We start from the raw sequence: 22,970 nt of genomic DNA, 5'->3' as shown, positions 1-22,970 counted from the left end.
GGTCTTGAGGGCAGAGCCATCATGAATGGGATTAGTGGCCTTAGGAAAGAGACCCCAGAGAGTTCCCTCCTCCCTTGCACCATGTGAGGACACAGCGAGAAGAGTGCCATGAGTGTGGAAGTGGGTCCTCACCAAACTCCGAATCTGCCAGCACCATGATCTTGGACTTGCCAGCCTCCAGAACTGTGAGAAATAAATTTCTGTTATTTGTAAGCCACCTGGTCTATGGTATTTTGTTATAGTGGCCCGAATGGATGAAGACAATCTCCTTCCCTGTCACTGTGGTATCTGCACAGCCAGCCTGAGATGCTAGAGGGACATGTATAACCCAACAGGGACCAGAAACAGAAGAAAGAAATGCCAGATCTAATTTGCACTAAACAATTCCGTGTCTTTTACTTTAAGACGCTCTTCCATGCAGAAACCTCCCCAACCTCCTGACTCCCTTCCCCAAATCTTTCTTCCAATGCTCTAAGTGTCCCTTCCTACATCCAAAGAGCCCGCACCTCTGCCTTCCTTCTTCACTCTTCTCAAAACAGAAAAGCTACTTCTACCCTCTTGCCCAGAACTCTCCCTCTCCCAGAACTTGGAATATTTGGTAACTGCAGTCTTTTAATTTGGGGTGAGAGTTGGGGAGACAGTCTGCATGAAATAAGATGCAAAAATAACAACACAATGTATTATTAATAAGAATTAAAAAGAAATGTCTACAATCTCCAATTTTTATTACCAGCACTTCACTTATTGCTTTGGGGACTTTTGGCTTTCCTTTTTGTTGTTGTTTTTGCTTTTTTTTTTTCCCCTCACCAGAGCAGGAATACTTAAAATCTAAATATGCAAAAAAGAAAGAAAAAAAGAAAAAATTTTCAAAAGGGAGAAATAGAAATGCTGATCTTATCTAATGATGCCACAAGTTTACTCCAAAATTGCTCAATACCCCATAATGGAGGAGGGAAAATTGATCGTCCTCATTATCGCTGCAGCTCTGTCAATACCAATATTGCTTTGTTTTGAATAAAATGTGCTGTTTTTTTCAATGTTGGTTCCAGTAAAATGGGGTTTTAGTGAAAATATGAGCAGTAGCAGGAAACCAGTCTGGTTTCTCCCCCTACAAACTGATTGATTTTCCTAACGCACATTACTTCCAATGCAGGAAGGGGATAGTGGTTCAATTAGGACTCAGTGGTAAGCGCTCAGGGTCATCAGCAGACTGGACCTGCAAGGCAAATTATCACAGAGAGATGTGCGGGGCCGCCTGTAGGAGTTTTCTGCCTTCTCCACTTAGCAGTTGAGTCTTCAAGTCTCTCCTTTTCCATCTGTGGATGTTTAATCTTCTTTATCTCTCTCTCACCCCCCACTTTCTCTCCTGGTCCAGATTAATATGGTGGTCCCAGAGCCCAATGAGGGCTGGGTGTTGGTGGGGTGGGTCCCTCCAAGGAGGCGTGGGCTATGAGTACATCAGTCCAGAGTGTGTCCTCTGGACATTAATCATGTAGTCCTAACTAAAAACCATCAGATGACCAGCATCTGCTTCCCCCAGACACATAGAAAGAACTAGGGACTTCCACTGAGCTACTCAAATTTGGACTAGTCACTTATTCCAATTTGGTTGAAATGTTCTTTATTTGATGATTTTGGAAGAGAGATGATACATTTCAAGTGACCTCTGCTCTTCTGGGATGTCACAGGTAAATATGTGTTTTATTTGTAAAGATGTGTTTTATTTGACAAGGTAAAGATGTGTTTTATTTGACAAGTCGTTGTGGTTTTTATCTTTGCTTACTTAGAATTAGCTCTCTCGTTATATAAACTTATAAACTTTCCATTGTGCACAGCCCCCACCAGCCTAATACACTCGTTTGCAGTGCCCACATGGCCTTATAGGCATGGGAGTCTGTGATCTTGGTTTAGGTGTAAGAGGGTCCAAATCCCATTGAATCAGTAGAATCCATGTCTAAAGGCATGGCTTCCTGGATGTAGTTGTATAGATTTGCAATGAAGACCAAGATGCATGTGGGTGCCTGCTTTAAATCTTCTGCTTCTTTTAGGAATTACATACATATTATGGCCAATACTTCCGGTTACAGAAGCCTAGGATCTTATATTAATAAAATATTTGTCTCTTTCCAGCTTTACTTCCCAACCTCCCCTTTGGTCCACCGTGTACTCTACCCCAGTAACATCCTCACCCTTTGTTGAATACGCCATAACCTCTTTGACTGATGCCCAAAGCTGAGAATGTCCTTTCTAATCCCATCCCTTTGCTGAGGTCTTACTTATTAAAGAGACAATTCACACGTTCTCTCATCTAAGAAAACTTTTCTGATCTTCCTAACTAGCACTGTGTCCACACTTGAATCATTATAAACACCACAATATGACAAGCTATCTATCTATTTACCAAGAACTGTGAACTGTTGCCAGAGACAATGGCTCCTCATCCTTGTTTCCCTAGCACATATCCCTGTGCCTCAAACACAATAGCTGCCCAGTAAGTGCAAGCACAAGGGCACAAGGTGTTCTAGGAAATAGCAGGTGCACTGGACCAGAGAAGGTGGTCAGAAAAGGTGATGTGCCAACTGAGTGTTGAAGAATAACGAAAACAGTGCCAGGTCAGCAGGGGAAATGATCTTTCCTGAGCCTTTGGTCAGCCCTGAGATGGAGCATGAGGACATCACTAGGGAAACCAGCTTGTAAACATCCATCCAGGAGGATGCCTGCACAGCCTGGAACCTGAAACATCTGTGAAGAGTTTCCCTCACCTTGGACACACACCCCCTCACTCCACGACAGCTAGGTCAGGTGAGCAGTGGGCTCCGTGAGACCCAACATCAGCTTCCAGCCAGAACCCTTCCCCGCTGTGGCTTGGGCATCCTCGGTTAGCTCAGAGAAGGAGGGATTAACTTACCCTAAGTATCTCTATTGCTTTGGCCAAAGTAAATTGCTGACACAACTCTTTTAAGATATACTTTTTAAACAGATGTGTTGTTGTTGCTGTTGTTAGCAGATCTCCACACAAAATTGTCTGGAGAAGATTCCTCAAACAAGACTGCAGAGTCCACAGTCTCTTGTAGAGATAAGAGATCCATTTCCAAGCATTCTGTGACTCCAGCCCCGGTGTGTTGCTTCTGAGCTTCCAAATAGACATTTACCCTTCCTTCATCTTCTGGGCACAGGGCACACAAATATCTACCCAGAAGTAGGTACTCATGTTGATTTGGCACTAACTAATGGGAAACTTGGGCTAGTTATTTACTTTCTCTGGGCCTCAGTTTCCTTAGCTTTAAAATGAGAATAATGAAAATACCTACCTCACTGGTATGTTTTTGGTGGGGGTCAACAGAAACAGCATTTGTGAAAGTACTTTTCCTTAAAGGATGCAAGTGTTTTCAGAATATTAATCCCTTTTAGTTGCAGTCTTCTTTTCTTACCTTGTATCAGTAAGGTTCCTGATTAATTATCATTTGTATTTATCAATTAATTTATCAATTGTATAATGCCAGCTGGAAATATACCTAAAATGTATTACCTTCCACTTTGTATTTCTAAAATTTTATATACTGTGCCTCAGAGTCCTAGGAACATCGAGTACCAAAGCCAGAAGAGAAAGGTAGGGGGTATGAGAGCACATACTGCATGCCAGGTAGTCCTAAGTACACTCGAACTATACTTCCCACTACTCTTCTCAATGGGAAAATATTATTATGAGAATACTGAGACTGAAGAGGTTACATCAATTTCCTAAGGTGACACAGCCAGTGAGTGGCAGAACTGGCACCCCAATCCAGGTCTTACTTCAAAGCCCATGATTTTAACACTGAGTCATGCACTCATTATAAGGAAGGGAACTCAGTATCTCATAAGGGGCATAAACTGATGGTCTACAGAAGTGTTTTATTTGGTGGGGGTAGTTTGGCTTTGCTTTTGTCTTGTTTCCCCCTAGCTAGATGTGAGTACCTCTAGGCAGGGCAAGTACACTTCCCTATGACCACAGGTCTCATCACTCCTTAGTGTTTACACCTACACATTTACTTTATGACTCTGGCCCCAAGACACTGTGTCTGCAACCCCTGTGATCCAGACCAAATCTGAGTAGCTGAAATTGAGGTGCAGAGACAGGAAGTGGCCCATGTTAAGTCATAGAAATAATGATGGTAAAGGACTGGAGGAAAGCTCGCCAGATAATTGGACCAGAGCTCACCCTATCAACTTTAACTTCCACTCCATCATTCTATGTCAACTGTAGCTTCCTTTTGATGCTCTTCATCTCCATGCAAGATTATGTCTATTTGTTCTATTTAAGAGGCTACCCTAAGAAGTCACTTGGATTTTGACCAGGATCTGAGACTTTTCCACTCAGGTACAATAGAAATATTTGGGGAAGAATGGGGTCAGGATGAAAGAGCAGAAGAAACATAGAATTTCAACATATTTGAAAACTCTAATGTGTTGTAATTTAATAAAGCAAGACTCCTACTTTGCCAATTTCCTTTTTGAAGGAAATGGCTCTTTTCAAATAGCTTGCCCTTACACAATGCTATCCAGGGCTATTAATGCTGTTGATACTTTTTAGCTATTTGAAACCCACATGATTAGTTCAATGTGTTTGAAATACAGGCTAATTCCAGAAAATGGCACCCTTTCCAAATTGAGGTGCAAATCAGTTGACAGATGCAGACCAAGCCTGATCTTCTTTCTGTCCCATCATACTGTGTGGGAGGCTTCCATTGCAGTAGAATCTGGAACACACCCAACAGTGAGGGGAGGTGCACACTGATGATAGACAACAGTCTCTCTAATGCCCAGGTCTGATCATGTCCTTCCTTGCTTTCCAACTGCCTCCCACCCATGGCTACCACCTCCCTACAGGGAAGGCAACTTGGTGCAGTGGCAGAAGGTCCTGGAGCCTCCCATCAGGCACATTCCCCACCTAGCGATGATGTTAACTCTGTCACTTAAGTGCTACAAGTTTCAAGTCCTCATCTGTGAAGTGGGAATACTGATGTCTACCTTGCAAGGTTATTATGAAGATCAAATGATAAAATGCTTGTAAAGTTTTGGCAACTAATAGCAGTAGCTACACCAGTCAGCAAGTGTTTCCCATGGTGCCTTGTATGTTCTGCTTGCCATGTTAAGTGCTCCTGCATTGCTCCAATTGATCCTCACAATAATGCCAGAAGGAAGATGATATTATTCTCCCCATACTACAGCAAAGAAAATTAAGGGTCGTGGAGGTTAGATAATTTCCCATGGTTCTGTTAAGTGGCAGAGAGATTTGACCAAAATCTGTCATCTTCAGAGCCTCATATAGTGGGTGCTCATTAAACACAGCAGTGATGATGATGACAACAATGACAAAGGATGGTAATCCAATAAAATCCAACTGCCTGTGTACGGTACTCAAGGCCCCTCATGATGTGGCTTCAACCTACTTCTCCTGCCCCATTTACTGCCTTTCTACCCGCATGGTCTATCCTCGCCCAACTGAACTATTTGAAGTCCCCACATGGGCATCTTCACGTGTGCCTCTCTCTGTTGTCTGAGTGTCTTGTCCCACTCTCCTCTGCCTGATCTGGCATAGACAGGTCTCTTCTTTAAAGTCTAGCTCCAGTGTCCCCATCTCTGTGTGGCTTTCTCTCCCCTCTGCCCCAAGGCCCAGTGTCCCCATCTCTGTGTGGCTTTCTCTCCCCTCTGCCCCAAGGCCCTGTGGGCAAACCTTTGTTACAGTTAGAATATCTAACTATCTTCTCCACTCGTCTGAGTACCCACCCTCAAACTCAGATTGTGTGTTACTGTGACATTGGTCTCTGAATCCCCAGCGGCACCTAGTAGGTGCTGCGTAATTATTCATAAAAGTAAACACATCACATTGGTGGCCCCAACACAGGCTGAGTTCCACCTCTGTGAAACTGGATCTGACTTCCCACCCTCTGAGTTCCTATTGTCATGCACAGAGCAAATAACCCTCTGCTAAGACATGAACGGAAGTGCAGTGGTGCTGGGACAAGAGAGCCCTCCACTACTGGTCAGAGGTCTAGCCCAGAGCCACGTCCCTACAGCAAGCTCCTCATGGCTGCTGAGCATGCCAGAAAGAAAGAGAAAGGCCTTTCTTCTCAATTAGTTACTTCTTCCAGGGGCCAATTCAGCTCCAATAGAACTGAGCTGGACTCCACTTTTGCCTTGTGCTTAGTACAGCAACATTCACAATAAAATTCCTATAGTCCAATTTTAATACTGGCGATGATACAAGAGGAAAAAAAATCAGCTGGATTATTTGTTTCCAAGAGCAGCTCACACTGCTAGCATTTTGCAGAGGGAAAAACCCCCTCTTGGTCATGAACAGAACAAATTTAATGTGGCCACAATTAGACATAAACCAGACAACCCATGTAAGTAGTTAAGTTGTTGCTTCTAAAAGGACATCTGTACCTTGGAAAGCTATTAATTTCTCATCCATAAGGCAGGAAGAGTATCTGAGGGATGTAAAGTGGGTAAGAGTATAGGTATGCTGGGAATCACCAGGCCCACCTAAAGGGAGATGAGTGGGAACTCACAGTCCATCTTTTTTTTTTTTTTTTTTTTGTGGTACACGGGCCTGTCACTGTTGTGGCCTCTCCCATTGCGGAGCACAGGCTCCGGACGCGCAGGCTCCAGACGCGCAGGCTCAGCAGCCATGGCTCATGGGCCCAGCCGCTCCGCGGCATGTGGGATCTTCCTGGACCGGGGCACGAACCCGTGTCCCCTGCATCAGCAGGCGGACTCTCAACCACTGCACCACCAGGGAAGCCCCTCCATCTTTTTAGTAACACTGCCATCTACTGAAACTTCCAGCTGCTTTCTCTGCCCCAAAACCTGCCGTCCTTCTGTCAGTTTCATTTCAGCATTTTCTTGTGTGTGTCTCAGTTCTCATTTCTCATTTGATTTACTATTCTGTTTGTTGTTATGAGGTTTCCCACGGCCCCCCCCTTTCAGAAGTTAATTACTGTAATTACCCAACTTTTAATAGCTGCTGATTTGGCATCTGCAGAAAATTTCTGAGAAGATGTACCACTACATTTCATTTGCATATTTGAGAGAGAGTGCATGAGAGTTAGACTTTTCCTAAATTACTTATTGTGACCTGAATAGAGAAAAAGTAGCCTACCAAGTGGAAGCCTCATTTGCATACTTAATTTGACCAATTACCATCACAGGATGAGGGAAAGTTCCTCCCCACACACTGATGTGACAACTCATGGTGTTTATCTGAAACTGGGGCTCATCCACAGAGTCTTCATGCACTAGGAAGCGGAAGGACAGGCCACTGTCTGCTCTGCATCACTTCGTCAGTCATTCTCATGGTGGAGTTCTGCACCACGTGTTTATCAGCAACCGTTTGACTGCTAAGACCACCCAAACCACTGGCTTGGCTGTTCTCACTGCAAGCGCATTGCAGGGTATGAAATACAGCTAAGGAAGCCAAGCTTCCTCACAATAAGGTGACAGCCCCTGGAAAAGTGTGCAACGCCAAGATGCATGACCTTGCATCCTGCAAGAGCTGCAGAGATGAGAGATCTATTCATCAAACACGTCTTGACCTTGAGCCTGGGAGTGAGTTTTAGATCTCCCCTCAACACCTCCATGATTTTAGGAAGTTACACAACTCTCCTGAGCTTCAAGCACCTGCAAAATGGGGAGATTCTCATTTTAATGAGCTGTTATGAACACTGATTAATGTTCCTGGAATAGAAGTAATGCTCAACGTGTATTAGTTTCCAATATGCTCCAGGCAGAACCTGTCGTGAATGCTAAGGTAAAGAAAGTAAGGTCCCAGGCTTTAGATAACCAAATGACTCGAAGACATTTGATTTAGGGGTCAAATAATTTTATCCGTCAGTTAGATGCCTAAGGCAAGTGTGGTGGCTGGTCTTTAAAGATGGCCCCCAATAATTCCCCCTCTCCTGTACACGCAAGCCACCCCTCACATCAGTAAAGGAGACATAGGTCCCTTCTCGTTGAGTCTAAGCTGAACCTGTGACTCACTTTGACCAACAGAATGCCATGGAGGTAATGCTGGCTTGTTCCAGGCAAAAGCCTCCAGAAGGCTCGGCATCTTCTGTTTTTGTGCTTTTGGGAGCCCTGAGCTGCTATGTGGCCTGCTAGAGAATCCAGGTGGTGGCATACAGGTAGAAGCCAGATGGTGAGGGCTACATGGAGGAGAAGCCAGGCCGTACCAAGGCCCCAGACATCTGACCCAGTTGGGCCAGCCGAGGAGCCTCTCACCATTTGAGCCAGCTTGTGAGGTGCCAGCTCTGTGAGTGGAGAACCCATCTTGGTGCCCAGCTGATACCACGTGGAGCAGACAGAAGCTGTCCCTGCAGTGCCTGTCTAAACTCCTGACCCACAGAACCACGAGAAAGAACGAGACCATTATTGCTAACTTGGCAGCACTTTGTAATACAGCGATAGATAACTAAAGGAGCAATCAAACCCATTTTAGCCCAGGCTACTGCTGTTCCATAAATGTTGAAAGATATAAAGTGCATTCCATTTCACTATTAGATGCATCCCTACTCATTGGTTTGATAATCACTTTATCATCACTTTCCAGCAGAGGATCAGGAACCAGATAAAGGATTCCAGTTACAAAGAGACATGCAGATGTGGAATTGAGTTAGCCCTTTTTTAACTCCTGTACCTAGTTCTACAGAATTTCCTAAGTAAAACAGTCCCTTCCCTACACATCAAGGCTTTTGCTTCTCCACTTCACTTCTCACTGATTTCAGAGGATTTGCAATATTTTTACTAAGCCATTGTCATTTTCAATGATTAATAACACCCCTAGAGTTGACCCTTGAACAATACAGGTTTAAACTGTACAGGTCCACTTATGCATGGATTTTTAAAAAATAAATATAAGACCTGTATTTTCATTTTACAGATCTTTACCTGAGTGTAGGGAAAAGTTTATGTTCAATTAGAGATCACAATATGTGGAATCAAAACTAGCATTTGAGTCCTGATTCTATCCAAACTTTTTCACCTTCCTGTCCTTGGGTGAGTCATTTATCATCTCCTTTGTTTTTGAGGCAGAGAGAGTAGTACACTGTGTGAGGGTCAGCACCCTTAACCCCCATGTTGTTCAAGGGTCAACTGTAGTCACCATTTCTTCTTAAAACATATCACCTCCTTTTTAACTCCAGGACAAAACAAAGCTGGACCCGCACCCCCGTGAGCCCCCATTCTCCTATAGAAGCCCTGCTGTGCAGGGGAAAGACCATAAGAACTGCACCAGGTAGGACCACATTTAATACCAGGTCCACCAACTCAGAATCCTTAAAAGGCATGTACATTGTCTGAGACTCAGTTTCCCCACTGGCTAAAATGGAAACAATGATACTCCCCACCAAACATCTATGAGGGTAAATAATCAGTGAAAGGGTGTGGCACCGTGCCTGGTACATGGTAGCTGCTCAATTCAAGTAATTTCCTTTCGTCTGCTGCTAATTCAAGAGCATATTTTCCAGGGCTTCCTCAACTTCAAGTTTCTTTCTCAGAACCTCTAGAGAACATATTCTCTAAATTGAGAGCACTTCCTGAGAATCTGCCTCGTTCTGTTGCTTTCACCGGTACAAGCGCGCCTCGCTACGGTGGGGCCGTCAGTGCTGCCAGGACAGGAGCTAAGAGCCACCTTGACTGCCCCCTCTTCCCGCTTCTTGCACCCCGTTCATCTCAGGGCCTTGATTCTATCTCCCAATAGGTCTCTTGACTCCTTGCTCTACACACTTTCCCACAGACGCCACCATAATCAAGCTACCACCATGTGTTACCAGACTGTGGACATGGCTTCCTAACTGCTGTCCCCATTCTCTTCCACACAGCCCCATTCCCAGGCCACCCTCCATGCAACAAGAGCGATTTTTAATACAAAAACCTGATCATGTCCCCCTCCATTCACTTGAGAGAGACTTCGTGTTGCCCTTGGGATAAAACCCCACAGCTTGTCAGGGCGGCAGCCTTCCTCCGCCTGCCCCACCGGGTACACTTCCAGTGCTCCCGCTTTGCTCCCACCCCAGACACCTGCAGCAGGCTCCTTCCCACCCGCTTAATTGCTACTCATCTTTCAGGGCTCTGCTTAAATGTCACCATCAAAGAGACGGCTTCCCTGACATCCACACCTTCATCTAAATGAGATTTAATTAGGTCTTCCCCCTCCACTTCCATTCCCATTATTCTCTGTCAGCACCCATGTTTTCCCTTAATATCACTTGTGACAATTTGTAATTGTATATTCATTTGTGAGCTTATTTACTTAGTCTGTCTGCCCCACCACCACCTCCCAGTCCCCACCACAGATGTGGGCTCCTTGGACAGTGCTCAGTTCTCATCCTGTTAGCCCTGCATGTCCTACATAGAGCGCCGAGCCAGGGTCACAGCCAATATCCAAGCAATGGATAAATTAATGGGGAGCAGGGGACTTCCGGTCCCACCAACGCCCAGCACTATATGTAGCACTTATACGGGACTTGCCTCATGAAGGTAAATCATTTCATTCAGTTTTTGTTTGGCTGTTGTTTTTAGAAGGTCACATCACCAACAGGAGCAATCTGTTTTGAGTGGCCATGGAAGGGTAGGTAGAACTCAATCAAGGGTCTCAGACCCACTGATACTCCCCTGCAGGAGGCACTTCATGAAGGAGGCTCTGTTCATACAGGGGACTGGAGGCAAAGGCAAAAAGGGAAAGGGAGTCTCTGGCCAGAGGAGCTTAAAAGATCAGTCATGTGAAAAAGACAAACTCATGTGTTCACAATAAGTACCTGAGGGTGATCTTGGTGGTACAACTGAGGCAGCAGCCTCACCATGATGCACAGGATCCCAGGGTGCATGATCACGGCATCACCTTCATCTGTCCTGCAGAGAGAGGGAAGCAGGACATCAGACTTAAGCCTTCTCTTCTGCTTTCCACAGAACTTTCTGGATCTTTCTAAGACAGGCCATGATACATAACCACAGCCTACCACTTAATTATATGATCTTGAACTAATTAATCTGAGCCTAACTTCCCCCAACTGCACAATGGAGCTAACAATGCCATACTTTCCGCGTAGAGTCATAGAATAATGCCACTGTGCACTAAGGCACAGTGTCCGGCACAGAGCAGGTGCTTAACGGAAGTTAGTTCCCTGGGCCTCTACCCTCTCTCCAGATATGTGGGAGGTGGAGAAGCTCTCATTTTATATCAAACACACAAAGGAAAATGTCTAGATCCCTTCAAGATGGTGTAAGCACACTCTACTCTGTCTTACCCACTGAATTAAACTAAAAATCCAGATAGAACCCATGAGCAGCTCTCTGAGGACTCTGAAAAGTAAATGGTAGCAAAGCAGGAAACCAAACCCAAAGCACCATGCAACTGGTAACGTGTTTCCTGGGGCTTTCCCCTCCAGCATCTCTCAGAATGGGCTTACAAGGAGTAAGAACCGTGCACCACGTGTGGACAGAACAGACACAGCCTCCAAGAGGAGGCTCTATTTCTAGTCTAAGGAGTGGGAAAAGAGGCTCCAAAAGGGCCCAGAGCATGGAGGAAAATCCCTGGAATTTTCTTTGTTGAGTTTTTCCATTCTTTCTCACCTCAGCCTCCAAGAAACTGCACAGCAGCAGCAGTGACCAGGCAGGCATCTGAAATTCTCAGGGAGGGGAACCCTTCTCTCTGACCAGAGGAACTCTGGTCCCAAGAGTCGGGCAAAATGCCCAATGTTTTTGTCTCTCTTTTTCCTCTCCCTGCTTGGCCCCAGAGACAGATGCAATCATGGGATGTGCATGGCAGAGCAGAGAAACTAAAGCTCCAGCTTTCTAGACAGAGGAGAAGGAAGGGACCCCAGAGCCAGAAAGTGTTGGGAAGATGATGAAGAGGAGGAGACTTACGAAAGTGAAACCACTAAGTTGTGTATCAACCTCTGAGCTCAATTCTGAGCTGCACACATGTGGATCTGACCCTAAACCACATTCCAAAGACTTTGAGAACTGCTCAGGAAGAAGTTTGAAAAAGTTCTAAAAATTGAAAAAACACTCGCTAAGCTAGCAAAGACAGAAAAAGACACAAATTACCAACATCAGAAATGAAAGAGAGAATACCACTACACACCCCACAGAAAGGATAAGAAAATACTACAAATAACCTATGCACACAAATCTGACAACTTAGATAAAACGGACCAGTTCCCTCAAAGCCACAAACTACCAAAAGTAAGCAAGAAGAAATAAATAACCAGGACAGTTTATAGCTATCACAAAGACTGAATATGTAGTTTAAAACCTTGCCACAAAGAAAACTCCAGCCCCAGATGTTTCCACTGGTGAATTCTACCATACATTTAAAAGATAAATAACACCAATTCTATACAACTTCTTTCAAAATATACAAGAGAACACTTCCCAATGCATTTTATGAGACCAGAATTACTCTGATATCAATAGCAGAAAAAGCCAGTATAAGAAAAGAAAACTACCTGCCAACATCTCTTAGAAAAATAGGTGCAAAAATCCTCAATAAACTACTGGAAATCAAATATAACTATATATAAAATAAATAAGGCACTATGGCCAATTTGTCTTATCCCACAAATGCAAGGCTGGTTCACTATTCAAATATCAGCCAATGCAGGGACTTCCCTGGTGGCACAGTGGTTAAAAATCCGCCTGCCAATGCAGGGGACTCAGGTTTGAGCCCTGGTCTGGGAAGATCCCACATGCCATGGAGCAACTAAGCCCGTGTGCCACAACTACTGAGCCTGCACTCTAGAGCCTGCGAGCCAAAACTACTGAGGCCCACATACCTAGAGCCCATGCTCCACAACAAAGAGAAGCCACCACAATGAGAAGCCTGTGCACTATAATGAAGAGTAGCCCCTACTTGCCACAACTAGAGAAAGCCTGCGCGCAGCAATGAAGACTCAATGCAGCCAAAAAATAAATAAATAATAAAATTAAGGACTAGAAAATTGGTTCAAGATGGCAGAGTAGAAGGACATGTGCTCACTCCCTCTTGTGAGACCAACGGAATCACAACTAACTGTTGAGCAGTCATCGACAGGAAGACACTGGAACTCACCAGAAAAGATACCCCACATCCAAAGTCAAAGAAGAAGCTGCAGTGAGATGGCAGGAGGGGCGCAATCACAATAAAATCAAATCCCATAACTGCTGGGTGGCTGACTCACAAACTGGAGAACATTTATAACACAGAAGTCCACCCACTGGAGTGAAGGTTCTGAGCTCCATGTCAGGCTTCCCAACCTGGGGGTCTGGCAACAGGAGGAGGAATTCCCAGAGAATCAGACTTTGAAGGCTAGCGGGATTTGATTGCAGGACTTCAACAGGACTGGGGGAAACAGAGACTCCACTCTTGGGGGGCAAACACAAAGTAGTGTGCGCATCAGGACCTAGGGGGAAGGAGCAGTGACCCCATTGGAGACTGAACCAGACCTACCAGCTAGTGTTGGAGGGTCTCCTGCAGAGGCGGGAGGTGGCTGTGGCTCACCGCGGGGACAAGGACACTGGCAGCAGAAGCTCTGGGAACTACTCCATGAGCGCCCCCAGAGTCCCCCATTAGCCCCACCAAAGAGCCTGTAGCCTCCAGTGCTGGGTCACCTCAGGCCAAACAACCAACAGGGAGGGAACTCAGCCCCACCCATCATCAAACAAGCAGATTAAACTTTTACTGAGCTCTGCCCACCAGAGCAACACCCAGCTCGACCCACCACCAGTCCCTCTCATCAGGAAGCTTGCACAAGCCTCTTAGATAGCCTCATCCACCAGAGGGCAGATAGCAGAAGCAAGAAAAATTACAATCCTGCAGGCTGTGGAAGGAAAATCACAGTCACAGAAAGACAGACAAAATGAAAAGGCAGAGGACTATGTACAAGATGAAGGAACACCATAAAACGCCAGAAAAACAACTAAATGAAGTGGAGATAGACAACCTTCCAGCAAAAGAATTCAGAATAATGATAGTGAAGATGATCCAGGGCCTCAGAAACAGAACGGAGGCACAGATCAAGAAGATGCAAGAAATGTTTAACAGAGACCTAGAAGAATTAAAGGACAAACACCAAGAAGAATTAAAGAACAGAGATGAACAATACAATAACCGAAATGAAAAATACACTAGAAGGAATCAATAGCAGAATAACTGAGACAGAAGAACACATAAGTGACCTGGAAGACAGAACAGTGGAATTCGCTGCCACAGAGCAGAGTAAAGAAAAAAAAAGAGAAAAGAAATGAAGACAGCCAGGAGACCTCTGGGACAACATTAAAAGGGTCCCAGGAGGAGAAGAGAGAGAGAAAGGACCCAGGGAAATTTTTGAATAGTCGAGAACTTCCCTAACATAGGAAAGGAAATAGCCACCCAAGTCCAGGAATCACAGAGAGTCCCAGGCAGGATAAACCCAAGGAGAAACACCCCAAGAAACATAGTAATCAAATTGACAAAAATTAAACACAAAGAAAATTATTAAAAGCAACAAGAGAAAAATGACAAATAACATACAAGGGAACTCCCATAAGGTTAACAGCTGATTTCTCAGCAGAAACTCTACAAGCCAGAAGGGAGTGGCATGATATATTTAAAGTGATTAAAGGGAAGAAGCTAAAACCAAGATTACTCTACCCAGCAACGATCTCTTTCAGATTCAAAGGAGAAATCAAAAACATTACAGAAAAGCAAAAGCTAAGATAATTCAGAACAACCAAACCAGCTCTACAATAAATGCTAAAGGAATTTCTCTAAGTGGGAAGCACAAGAGAAGAAAAGGACCTACAAAAACAAACCCGTAACAATTAAGAAAATGGTAACAGGAACATACATATCGATAATTACCTTAAATGTGAATGGGTTAAATGCTCCAACCAAAAGACACGGGCTCACTGAATGGATACAAAAACAAGACCCATATATATGTTGTCTAGAAGAGACCCACTTCAGACCTAGGGACACATACACACTGAAAGTGAGGGGATGGAAAAAGGTATTCCTTGAAAATGGAAATCAAAAGAAAGCTGGAGTAGCAATACTCATATCAGATAAAACAGGCTTTAAAATAAAGCATGTTACAAGAGTCAAGGAAGGACACTACATAATGATCAAGGGATCAATCCAAGAAGAAGACATAACAATTATATATGCACCCAACACAGGGGCACCTCAATACATAAGGCAAATGCTAACAGCTATAAAAGAGGAAATGGACAGTAACACAATAAGAGTGGGGGACTTTAACACCTCACTAACACCAATGGACAGATCATCCAGACTGAAAATTAATAAGGAAACACAAACTTTAAATGACACAATAGACCAGATAGATTTAATTGATAGTTATAGGACATTCCATCCAAAAACAGAAGATTACACTTTCTTCTCAAGTGCACATGGAACATTCTCCAGGACAGATCACATCTTGGGTCACAAATCAAGCCTTGGTAAATTTTAGAAAATTGAAATCATATCTAGCTTCTTTTACGACCACAACGCTATGAGATTAGAAATAAATTACATGGAAAAAGTGTAAAAAACACAAACACATGGAGGCTAAACAATACATTACTAAATAACCAAGAGATCACTGAAGAAATCAAAGAGGAAATCAAAAATACCTAGAGACAAATGACAATGAAAACACAATGATCCAAAACATATGGGATGCAGCAAAAGCAGTTCTAAGAGGAAAGTTTATAGCAATACAATCCTACTTCAAGAAACAAGAAAAATCTCAAATAGACAATCTAACCTTACACCTAAAGGAAACAGAGGAAGAAGAAACAAAACCCAAAGTTAGTAGAAGGAAAGAAATCATAAAGGTCAGGTCAGAAGTAAATGAAATAGAAACAAAGAAAACAATAGCAAAGATTAATAAAACTAAAAGCTGGTTCTTTGAGAAGATAAACAAAATTGATAAACCATTAGCCAGATCATCAAGAAAAAGAGGGAGAGGACTCAAATCAATAAAATTAGATATGAAAAAGGAAAAGTTACAACAGACACCACAGAAATATAAAGCATCACAAGAGACTACTACAAGCAACTCTATGCCAATAAAATAGACAACCTGGAATAAATGGACAAATTCTTAGAAAGATATAACCTTCCAAGACTGAACCAGGAAGAAATAGGAAATATGAACAGACCAATTACAAGTAATGAAATTGAAACTGTGATTTAAAATCTCTCAACAAACAAAAGTCCAGCACCAGGTGGCTTCAGGTGAATTCTATCAAACATTTAGAGAAGAGCTAACACCCAACCATCTCAAACTCTTCCAAAAAATTGCAGAGGAAGGAACACTCCCAAACTCATTCTATGAGGCCACCAGCACACTGATACCAAAACCAGACAAAGATACTACAAAAAAAGAAAATTAGAGACCAGTATCACTGATGAATATAATTGCAAAAATCCTCAACAAAATACTAACAAACAGAATCCAATAGCACATTAAAAGGGTCATACAGCATGATCAAGTGGGATTTATCCCAGGGATGCAAGAATTCTTCAATATACGCAAATCAATCAATGTGATACACCATATTAACAAATTGAAGAATAAAAACCATATGATCGGGCTTCCCTGGTGGCGCAGTGGTTGAGAGTCCGCCTGCCGATGCAGGGGACATGGGTTCGTGCCCCAGTCCAGGAAGATCCCACATGCCGCGGAGCGGCTAGGCCCATGAGCCATGGCCGCTGAGCCTGCGCGTCCGGAGCCTGTGTTCCGCAACAGGGGAGGCCAGAACAGTGAGACGCCCGCGTACCGCAAAAAACAAACAAGCAAACAAAAAAAACATATGATCATCTGAATAGATGCATAAAAAGCTTTTGACAAAATTCAACATCCATTTATGACAAAAAACTCTCCAGAAAGTGGGCATAGAGGGAAACTACCTCAACATAATATAGGCCATATATGACAAACACACAGCAAACATCATTCTCAATGGTGAAAAACTGAAAGCATTTCCTCTAAGATCAGGAACAAGACAAGGATGTCTATTCTCACCACTATTATTCAACATAGTTCTGGAAGTCCTAGCCATGGCAATCAGAGAAGAAAAAGAAATAAAAGGAATCCAAATTGGAAAAGAAGAATTAAAACTGTCACTGATTGCAAATGACGTGATACTATACATACAGAATCCTAAAGATGCCACCAGAAAACTATTAGAACTAATCAATGAATTTGGTAAAGTTGCAGGATACAAAATTAATGCACAGAAATCTCTTACATTCCTATATATTACCAATGAAAGATCAGAAAGAGAAATTAAGGAAACAATCCCATTCACCATTGCAACAAAAAGAATAAAATACCTAGGAATAAAGCTACCTAAGGAAATAAAAGACCTGTACTCAGAAAACTGTAAGACACTTGATGAAAAAAATCAAAGATGACACAAACAGGTGGAGCAATATACCATGTTCTTGGATTAGAAGAATCAATATTTCCAAAATGACTATACTACCCAAAGCAATCTACAGATTCAATGCAATCCCTATCAAATTACCAATGGCATTTTTTACAGAGCTAAAACAAAAAATCTTAAAATTTGTATGGAGACAAAAAAGACCCTGAATAGCCAAAGCAATCTTGAGGGAAAAAACTGGAGCTGGAGGAATCAGACTCCCTGACTTCAGACTATACTACAAAGCTACAGTAATCAAGACAGTATGGTACTGGCACAAAAACAGAAATACAGATCAATGGAACAGGATAGAAAGCCCAGAGATAAACCCACACACCCATGGTCAACTAATCTACGACAAAGGAGGCAAGGATATACAATGGAGAAAAGACAGTCTCTTCAATAAGTGGTGCTGGGAAAACTGGACAGTTACATGTAAAAGAAGGAAATTAGAACACTCCCTAACACCATACACAATAATAAACTCAAAATGGATTAAAGACTTAAATGTAAGGCCAGACACTATCAAACTCTTGGAGGAAACATAGGCAGAACACTCTATGACATAAATCACAGCAAGATCCTTTTTGACCCACCTCCTAGAGAAAAGGAAATAAAAACAAAAATAAAACAAATGGGACCTACTGAAACTTAAAAGCTTTTGCACAGCAAAGGAAACCACAAACCAGACAAAAAGACAACCCTCAGAATGGGAGAAAATATTTGCAAATGAAGCAACTGACAAAGGATTCATCTCCAAAATATACAAGCAGCTCATGCAGCTCAATATCAAAAAAACAAACAACCCAATCAAAAAATGGGCAGAAGGCCTAAATAGACATTTCTCCAAAGAAGATATACAGATTGCCAACAAACACATGAAAGGATGCTCAACATCACTAATCATTAGAGAAATGTAAATCAAAACTGCAATAAGGTATCACCTCATACCAGTCAAAATGGCCATCATCAAAAAATCTACAAACAACAAATGCTGGAGAGGGTGTGGAGAAAAGGGAACCCTTTTGCACTGCTGGTGGGAATGTAAATTGATACAGCTACTATGGAGAACAGTATGGAGGTTCCTTAAAAAAACTAAAAATAGAATTACCATATGACCCAGCAATCCCACTAATGGGCACATACCCAGAGAAGACCATAATTCAAAAAGACACATGCACCCCAATGTTCACTGCAGCACTCTTTACAATAGCTAGGTCATGGAAGCAACCTAAATGCCCATCGACAGACGAATGGATAAAGAAGATGTAGTACATATATACAATGGAATATTCTCAGCCATAAAAAGGAATGAAATTGGGTCATTTGTAAAGATGTGGATGGACCTAGAGACTGTCATACAGAGTGACGTAAGTTAGAAGGGAAAAACAAATATCGTATATTAACACATATATGTGGAATCTAGAAAAATGGTACAGATGAACTGGTCTGAAAGGCAGAAATAGAGACACAGATGTAGAGAACAAACTTATGGACACCAAGGAGGCAAAGCGGCAGGGGTGGTGGTGGTGGTGGTATGGATTGAGACATTGGGATTGACATATATACACTAATATGTATAAAATAGATAACTCATAAGAACCCCTTGTTTAAAAATAATAAAATAAAATTCAAAAAAAAGAAGAAAAACATATTTCAGATATGGAAAACACAATTTAAAAAATTAAGGGCTAAAAAAACAAAACAAAAATCAGCCAATGTAAACCATCATATTATTAAACTAAAAAGAGAAGGAAAAAAACATGATTATATGCAGATAAAGCATTTTTTAAACTCCACATCTGTTCATGATAAAAAAACTCTGGGTAAAATAGACACAGAAGTAATCATCCATAACCTGACAATGGACATCTACCAAAAAAAAAACCCCATAGCTAATATAATATTTGATGGCGAAAGAGTGAAGAGTTTTTCTTCAAGATTAAGAACAAGGCAAGGATGTCCCCTCTCACCATTCCTATTCAACATCACGCTGGAACAACAGATTGGAAAGGAATGTATAAAACTGTCACTATTCACAGACAACATGATTGTCTACATAGAAAATCCCAAGCAATCTATTAAAAAAAAAAACAACTCCTAGAACTAATACGTGAATTAGCATGATCTCTGGATACACAGTTACATATAGAAATTAATCATATTCCTATATACTAGAAGTAAACAATTGGGAAACGAAATATTTAAAATACCTTTTAAAATAGTGCTCCAGAAAAGATTAAACACATAAGTATAAATCTAATAAAAAATGTGCTGGCTCTGTATGTTGACTACTGTAGACCTTGAATTTTTTTAAAAAATCATAGATCTATTGAATATACAAATGGAAGAACATTCTATGTTTATAGATTGGAAGACTCAATAAAGTTAAGGTTTCAATTCTCCCCAAATTCATCTATAGATAAATGCAATTCCAATCAAAATCCCAGCAGGATTTTTTGTAAATATAGGCAAACTTATCATTAAATTTCAATCTGCAAACGACACTTTAGTAAAAAGTAAAGTAAAAAGACAAACCATAGACTGGGAGAAAATATTTGCATCTGTACAATGGAATACTACTCAGCAATAAAAATGTATGAACTACTGATACAACAAATTGGATGGATTTCAAAGGCCTTATGCTGAGTTGAAAAAGCTAGCCTCAAAAGACTACACGTTTGTACTTGCATTTATATGTTATTCTGACAAAGACAAAACTGTAGGAATAGAGCAGTGGTGCCTGGGTTTAGGAATTGAGAAAGGGTTTCATTATGAAGGGACAACATTCAGGAACTATTTGAGGGGGTGTTTGTCCTGTATCCTGATTGTGGTGATGGTCACATGACTCTGCACATGAATTAAAACCCAAAGAACTCTACACCAAGAAAGGGACTTTTACTGTATGTTAATTGGAAAAATAATAATAAGAAAGAAAGAAAAAGTCACGAGACTGATCCGAAATCACAAACAGTTGATTTTCAAACATCCTGCCTCTAACACTGAATTTCCCACCCACAGTGAGACTGCTCTTGGCACCACCAGCCCTGAAGAATGGCTAAGGTGCCAGGGGTGCTTCTAACATTTGGTGTTAATTTATCCAATTCAACTGAACAAGTATTTATTGACCTAAGTATTTTCCTGGCATTTTGGATACATCTATAAACTAAACAAAGTAAAACCCATACCTGATATGTGAGAAGAAGGGTAGAGACAGTAAAGGTAAACACAATAAATAGGTAAATTATAAATAATAAAAATTATTGTTGTTATATAATTTACACTATACTATATATAGTATTGTATAATATATATCATATACTATTATAACATAGTATATTAATGTAATAGAATAATGAATAAGCAAATTACATATTATGAAGAAAGGTGATAAATATTACTGAAAAAAAAAATTAAAGCAGAGGAAGAATCAAGAGCGTTAGGGTGTAAGAAGGAAACAATTTACAATTTTAATTGTGGGGGCAGGGTGGGCTTGTCTGAAAAGGTAACATTTGGGTGGACTTGAAAAAAGGGATGCAGATATCCAGGGGAAAAGCATTTTAAGCAAAGGGAATAGCAAGTGCAAAAGCCCCCAGAGCGGGAGTATGTCTGGCATGTTCAGGGAACAGCAAGGAAGCCTGTATTATTACTCTGATACTAAAGCCACACAAAGAAAAGAAGCGACCAATATCCCTCATCAGTATACATGCAAAAATCCTCAATAAAAAACTAGCAAACCAAATCCAACAGCATATTTAAAGGATTATATACCATGATTAAGATCCCAGGAATGCAAGAGTGGTTCAACATAAAAAAACCCAATCAACACAATACACCACATTAATAAACAAAGGAAAAAAACCAAACAATCACCTAAACTGATACAGAAAAAAACATCTGACAATATTCAATATCCTTCCATGATGAAAAAAAATGCTTGAGGGACTTCCCTGGTTGCGCAGTGGTTAAGAATCTGCCACCAATGCAGGGAACATGGGTTCGAGCCCTGGTCTGGGAAGATCCCACATGCTGAGGAACAACTAAGCCCGTGCGCTACTACTACTGAGCCTGCGCTCTAGAGCCTGCAAGCCACAACTACTGGGCCTGCGAGCCACAAGTACTGAAGCCTGCGCACCTAGAGCCCATGCTCTGCAACATGAGAAGCCACAGCCATGAGAAGCCCGTGCACCGCAGTGAAGAGTAGCTCCTGCTCGCAGCAACTAGAGAAAGCCCGTGAGCAGCAATGAAGAGCAAACACAGCCAAAAATAAATATATTAATTAATTAATAAAAAAAAAATACTTGACCCGCTGCCCTCTCCACCTTCTCCAGACCCACACTGGGGATTGGCTGGCCTAGAAGGATGACATCCTTCCCAGGTAGCGAGAGAGAGTGTGTGTGCACGCGTGTGTGTGTGTGTATGCTGTGTGCATGGGGTGTGTGTGTGTCACACGTGCTGTGAAGGAGGTGGTGTGTGTATTATGTTTCATAGAGATTAAATATTCTGTATCTTGGGAATCTCATTATGTATTTTGGGATTTATATAATATATATCTTCTATTTTGTGAAAAATGCTACTTAATCGTAGTTACATAGATTACCTAATGCTTGTGAAAGCAAAGCACAGCATCTGGCACACAAGTGCTCAGTAAATGGCAGCTGTGACCATTATCTAACTAACTAACACCATTATCATCTCCAGTCCTCACCTCACAACACCCCTCAATGTGGATACTCTTATTATCCCCGCATTTGAATTGGGAAATCAAAGCTCAGTGAGATAAAGTAAAAGGCCCAAGGAACACTAAGATGTAGAGCACACAGGCCTGAGTCTAAGGCCCACAGCCTCTGTCTTCCTTCTGGACACCACAGCCCACTGTGTATGGACAGGTCTAAGCCAAGTTGCTTGCCCAAGGGGCTGCCACGTGTCAGTGGTGGGCATGGATGAGCACCCTGTCCACCATGCCCAGCCCACTGCCTTGTCCTTCACCCCACAGACACTCTCAGGAGAGGCTGGGGTTTCACTTCTTCTTTTCTAACCATTAGGGAAGGTCAAGGTTGATGTATTTCTTTTAAAGACCAAAAAACTGCTCTATTTATGAAATCTGATTCTTGTACATTTAAAAATTATTCATTGTGAAACCAGGATGACATCTGACACAGGAGTTATCTGTAAAGAATCAGGCCTGAAGCCATCTACAAGTTAGAGCCCAAACCTTAAACTTCAGTCTATTGTGGCAGAACAAGCAAATCATCACTATTACTGTGGAAGCATCCAGAAAAAAGCAGGACAAATACACACACACACATACACACACCACACATACACACACATACAGATACTCAGAAGCACACACAGAGGCTTTGGAGGTAGACCTGAGTTCAGAGTTTTGCTCCATCACTTACTAGGTGTTAACTTTCAACCATGTTTCTTATCCTTTCTCAGCCTCCATTTCTTTATTGGTAAAATGCTAGAATTTGAGAGGGAATTAAATGAAAATAAGTCATTGGTGCTCAGTCCCCAGAGACATTCAA

At 42.0% G+C, this 22,970-nt stretch overlaps 1 protein-coding gene across 1 annotated transcript in view; it reads right to left on the bottom strand.

Annotated features, from left to right (window-relative positions):
* The window catches only part of WDFY4 (WDFY family member 4), a gene marked incomplete at its 3' end in the record, with an annotated part of 258,736 nt that overhangs the window by 195,036 nt on the left and 40,730 nt on the right, over positions 1-22,970 (bottom strand). Inside the window, exon 12 of the mRNA XM_079708852.1 lies at positions 10,797-10,890. Within this exon, the coding sequence (XP_079564978.1) occupies positions 10,797-10,890 (94 nt within the window). The remainder of the gene's footprint in view (positions 1-10,796; positions 10,891-22,970) is intronic.

Source organism: Hyperoodon ampullatus, assembly GCF_949752795.1.
Source record: "Hyperoodon ampullatus genome assembly, chromosome: 1".
Taxonomy (NCBI): Eukaryota; Metazoa; Chordata; class Mammalia; order Artiodactyla; family Ziphiidae; genus Hyperoodon; species Hyperoodon ampullatus.
The sequence above is the reverse complement of the archived record's forward strand: the minus strand, read 5'-3'. Positions and strand labels throughout refer to the sequence as shown.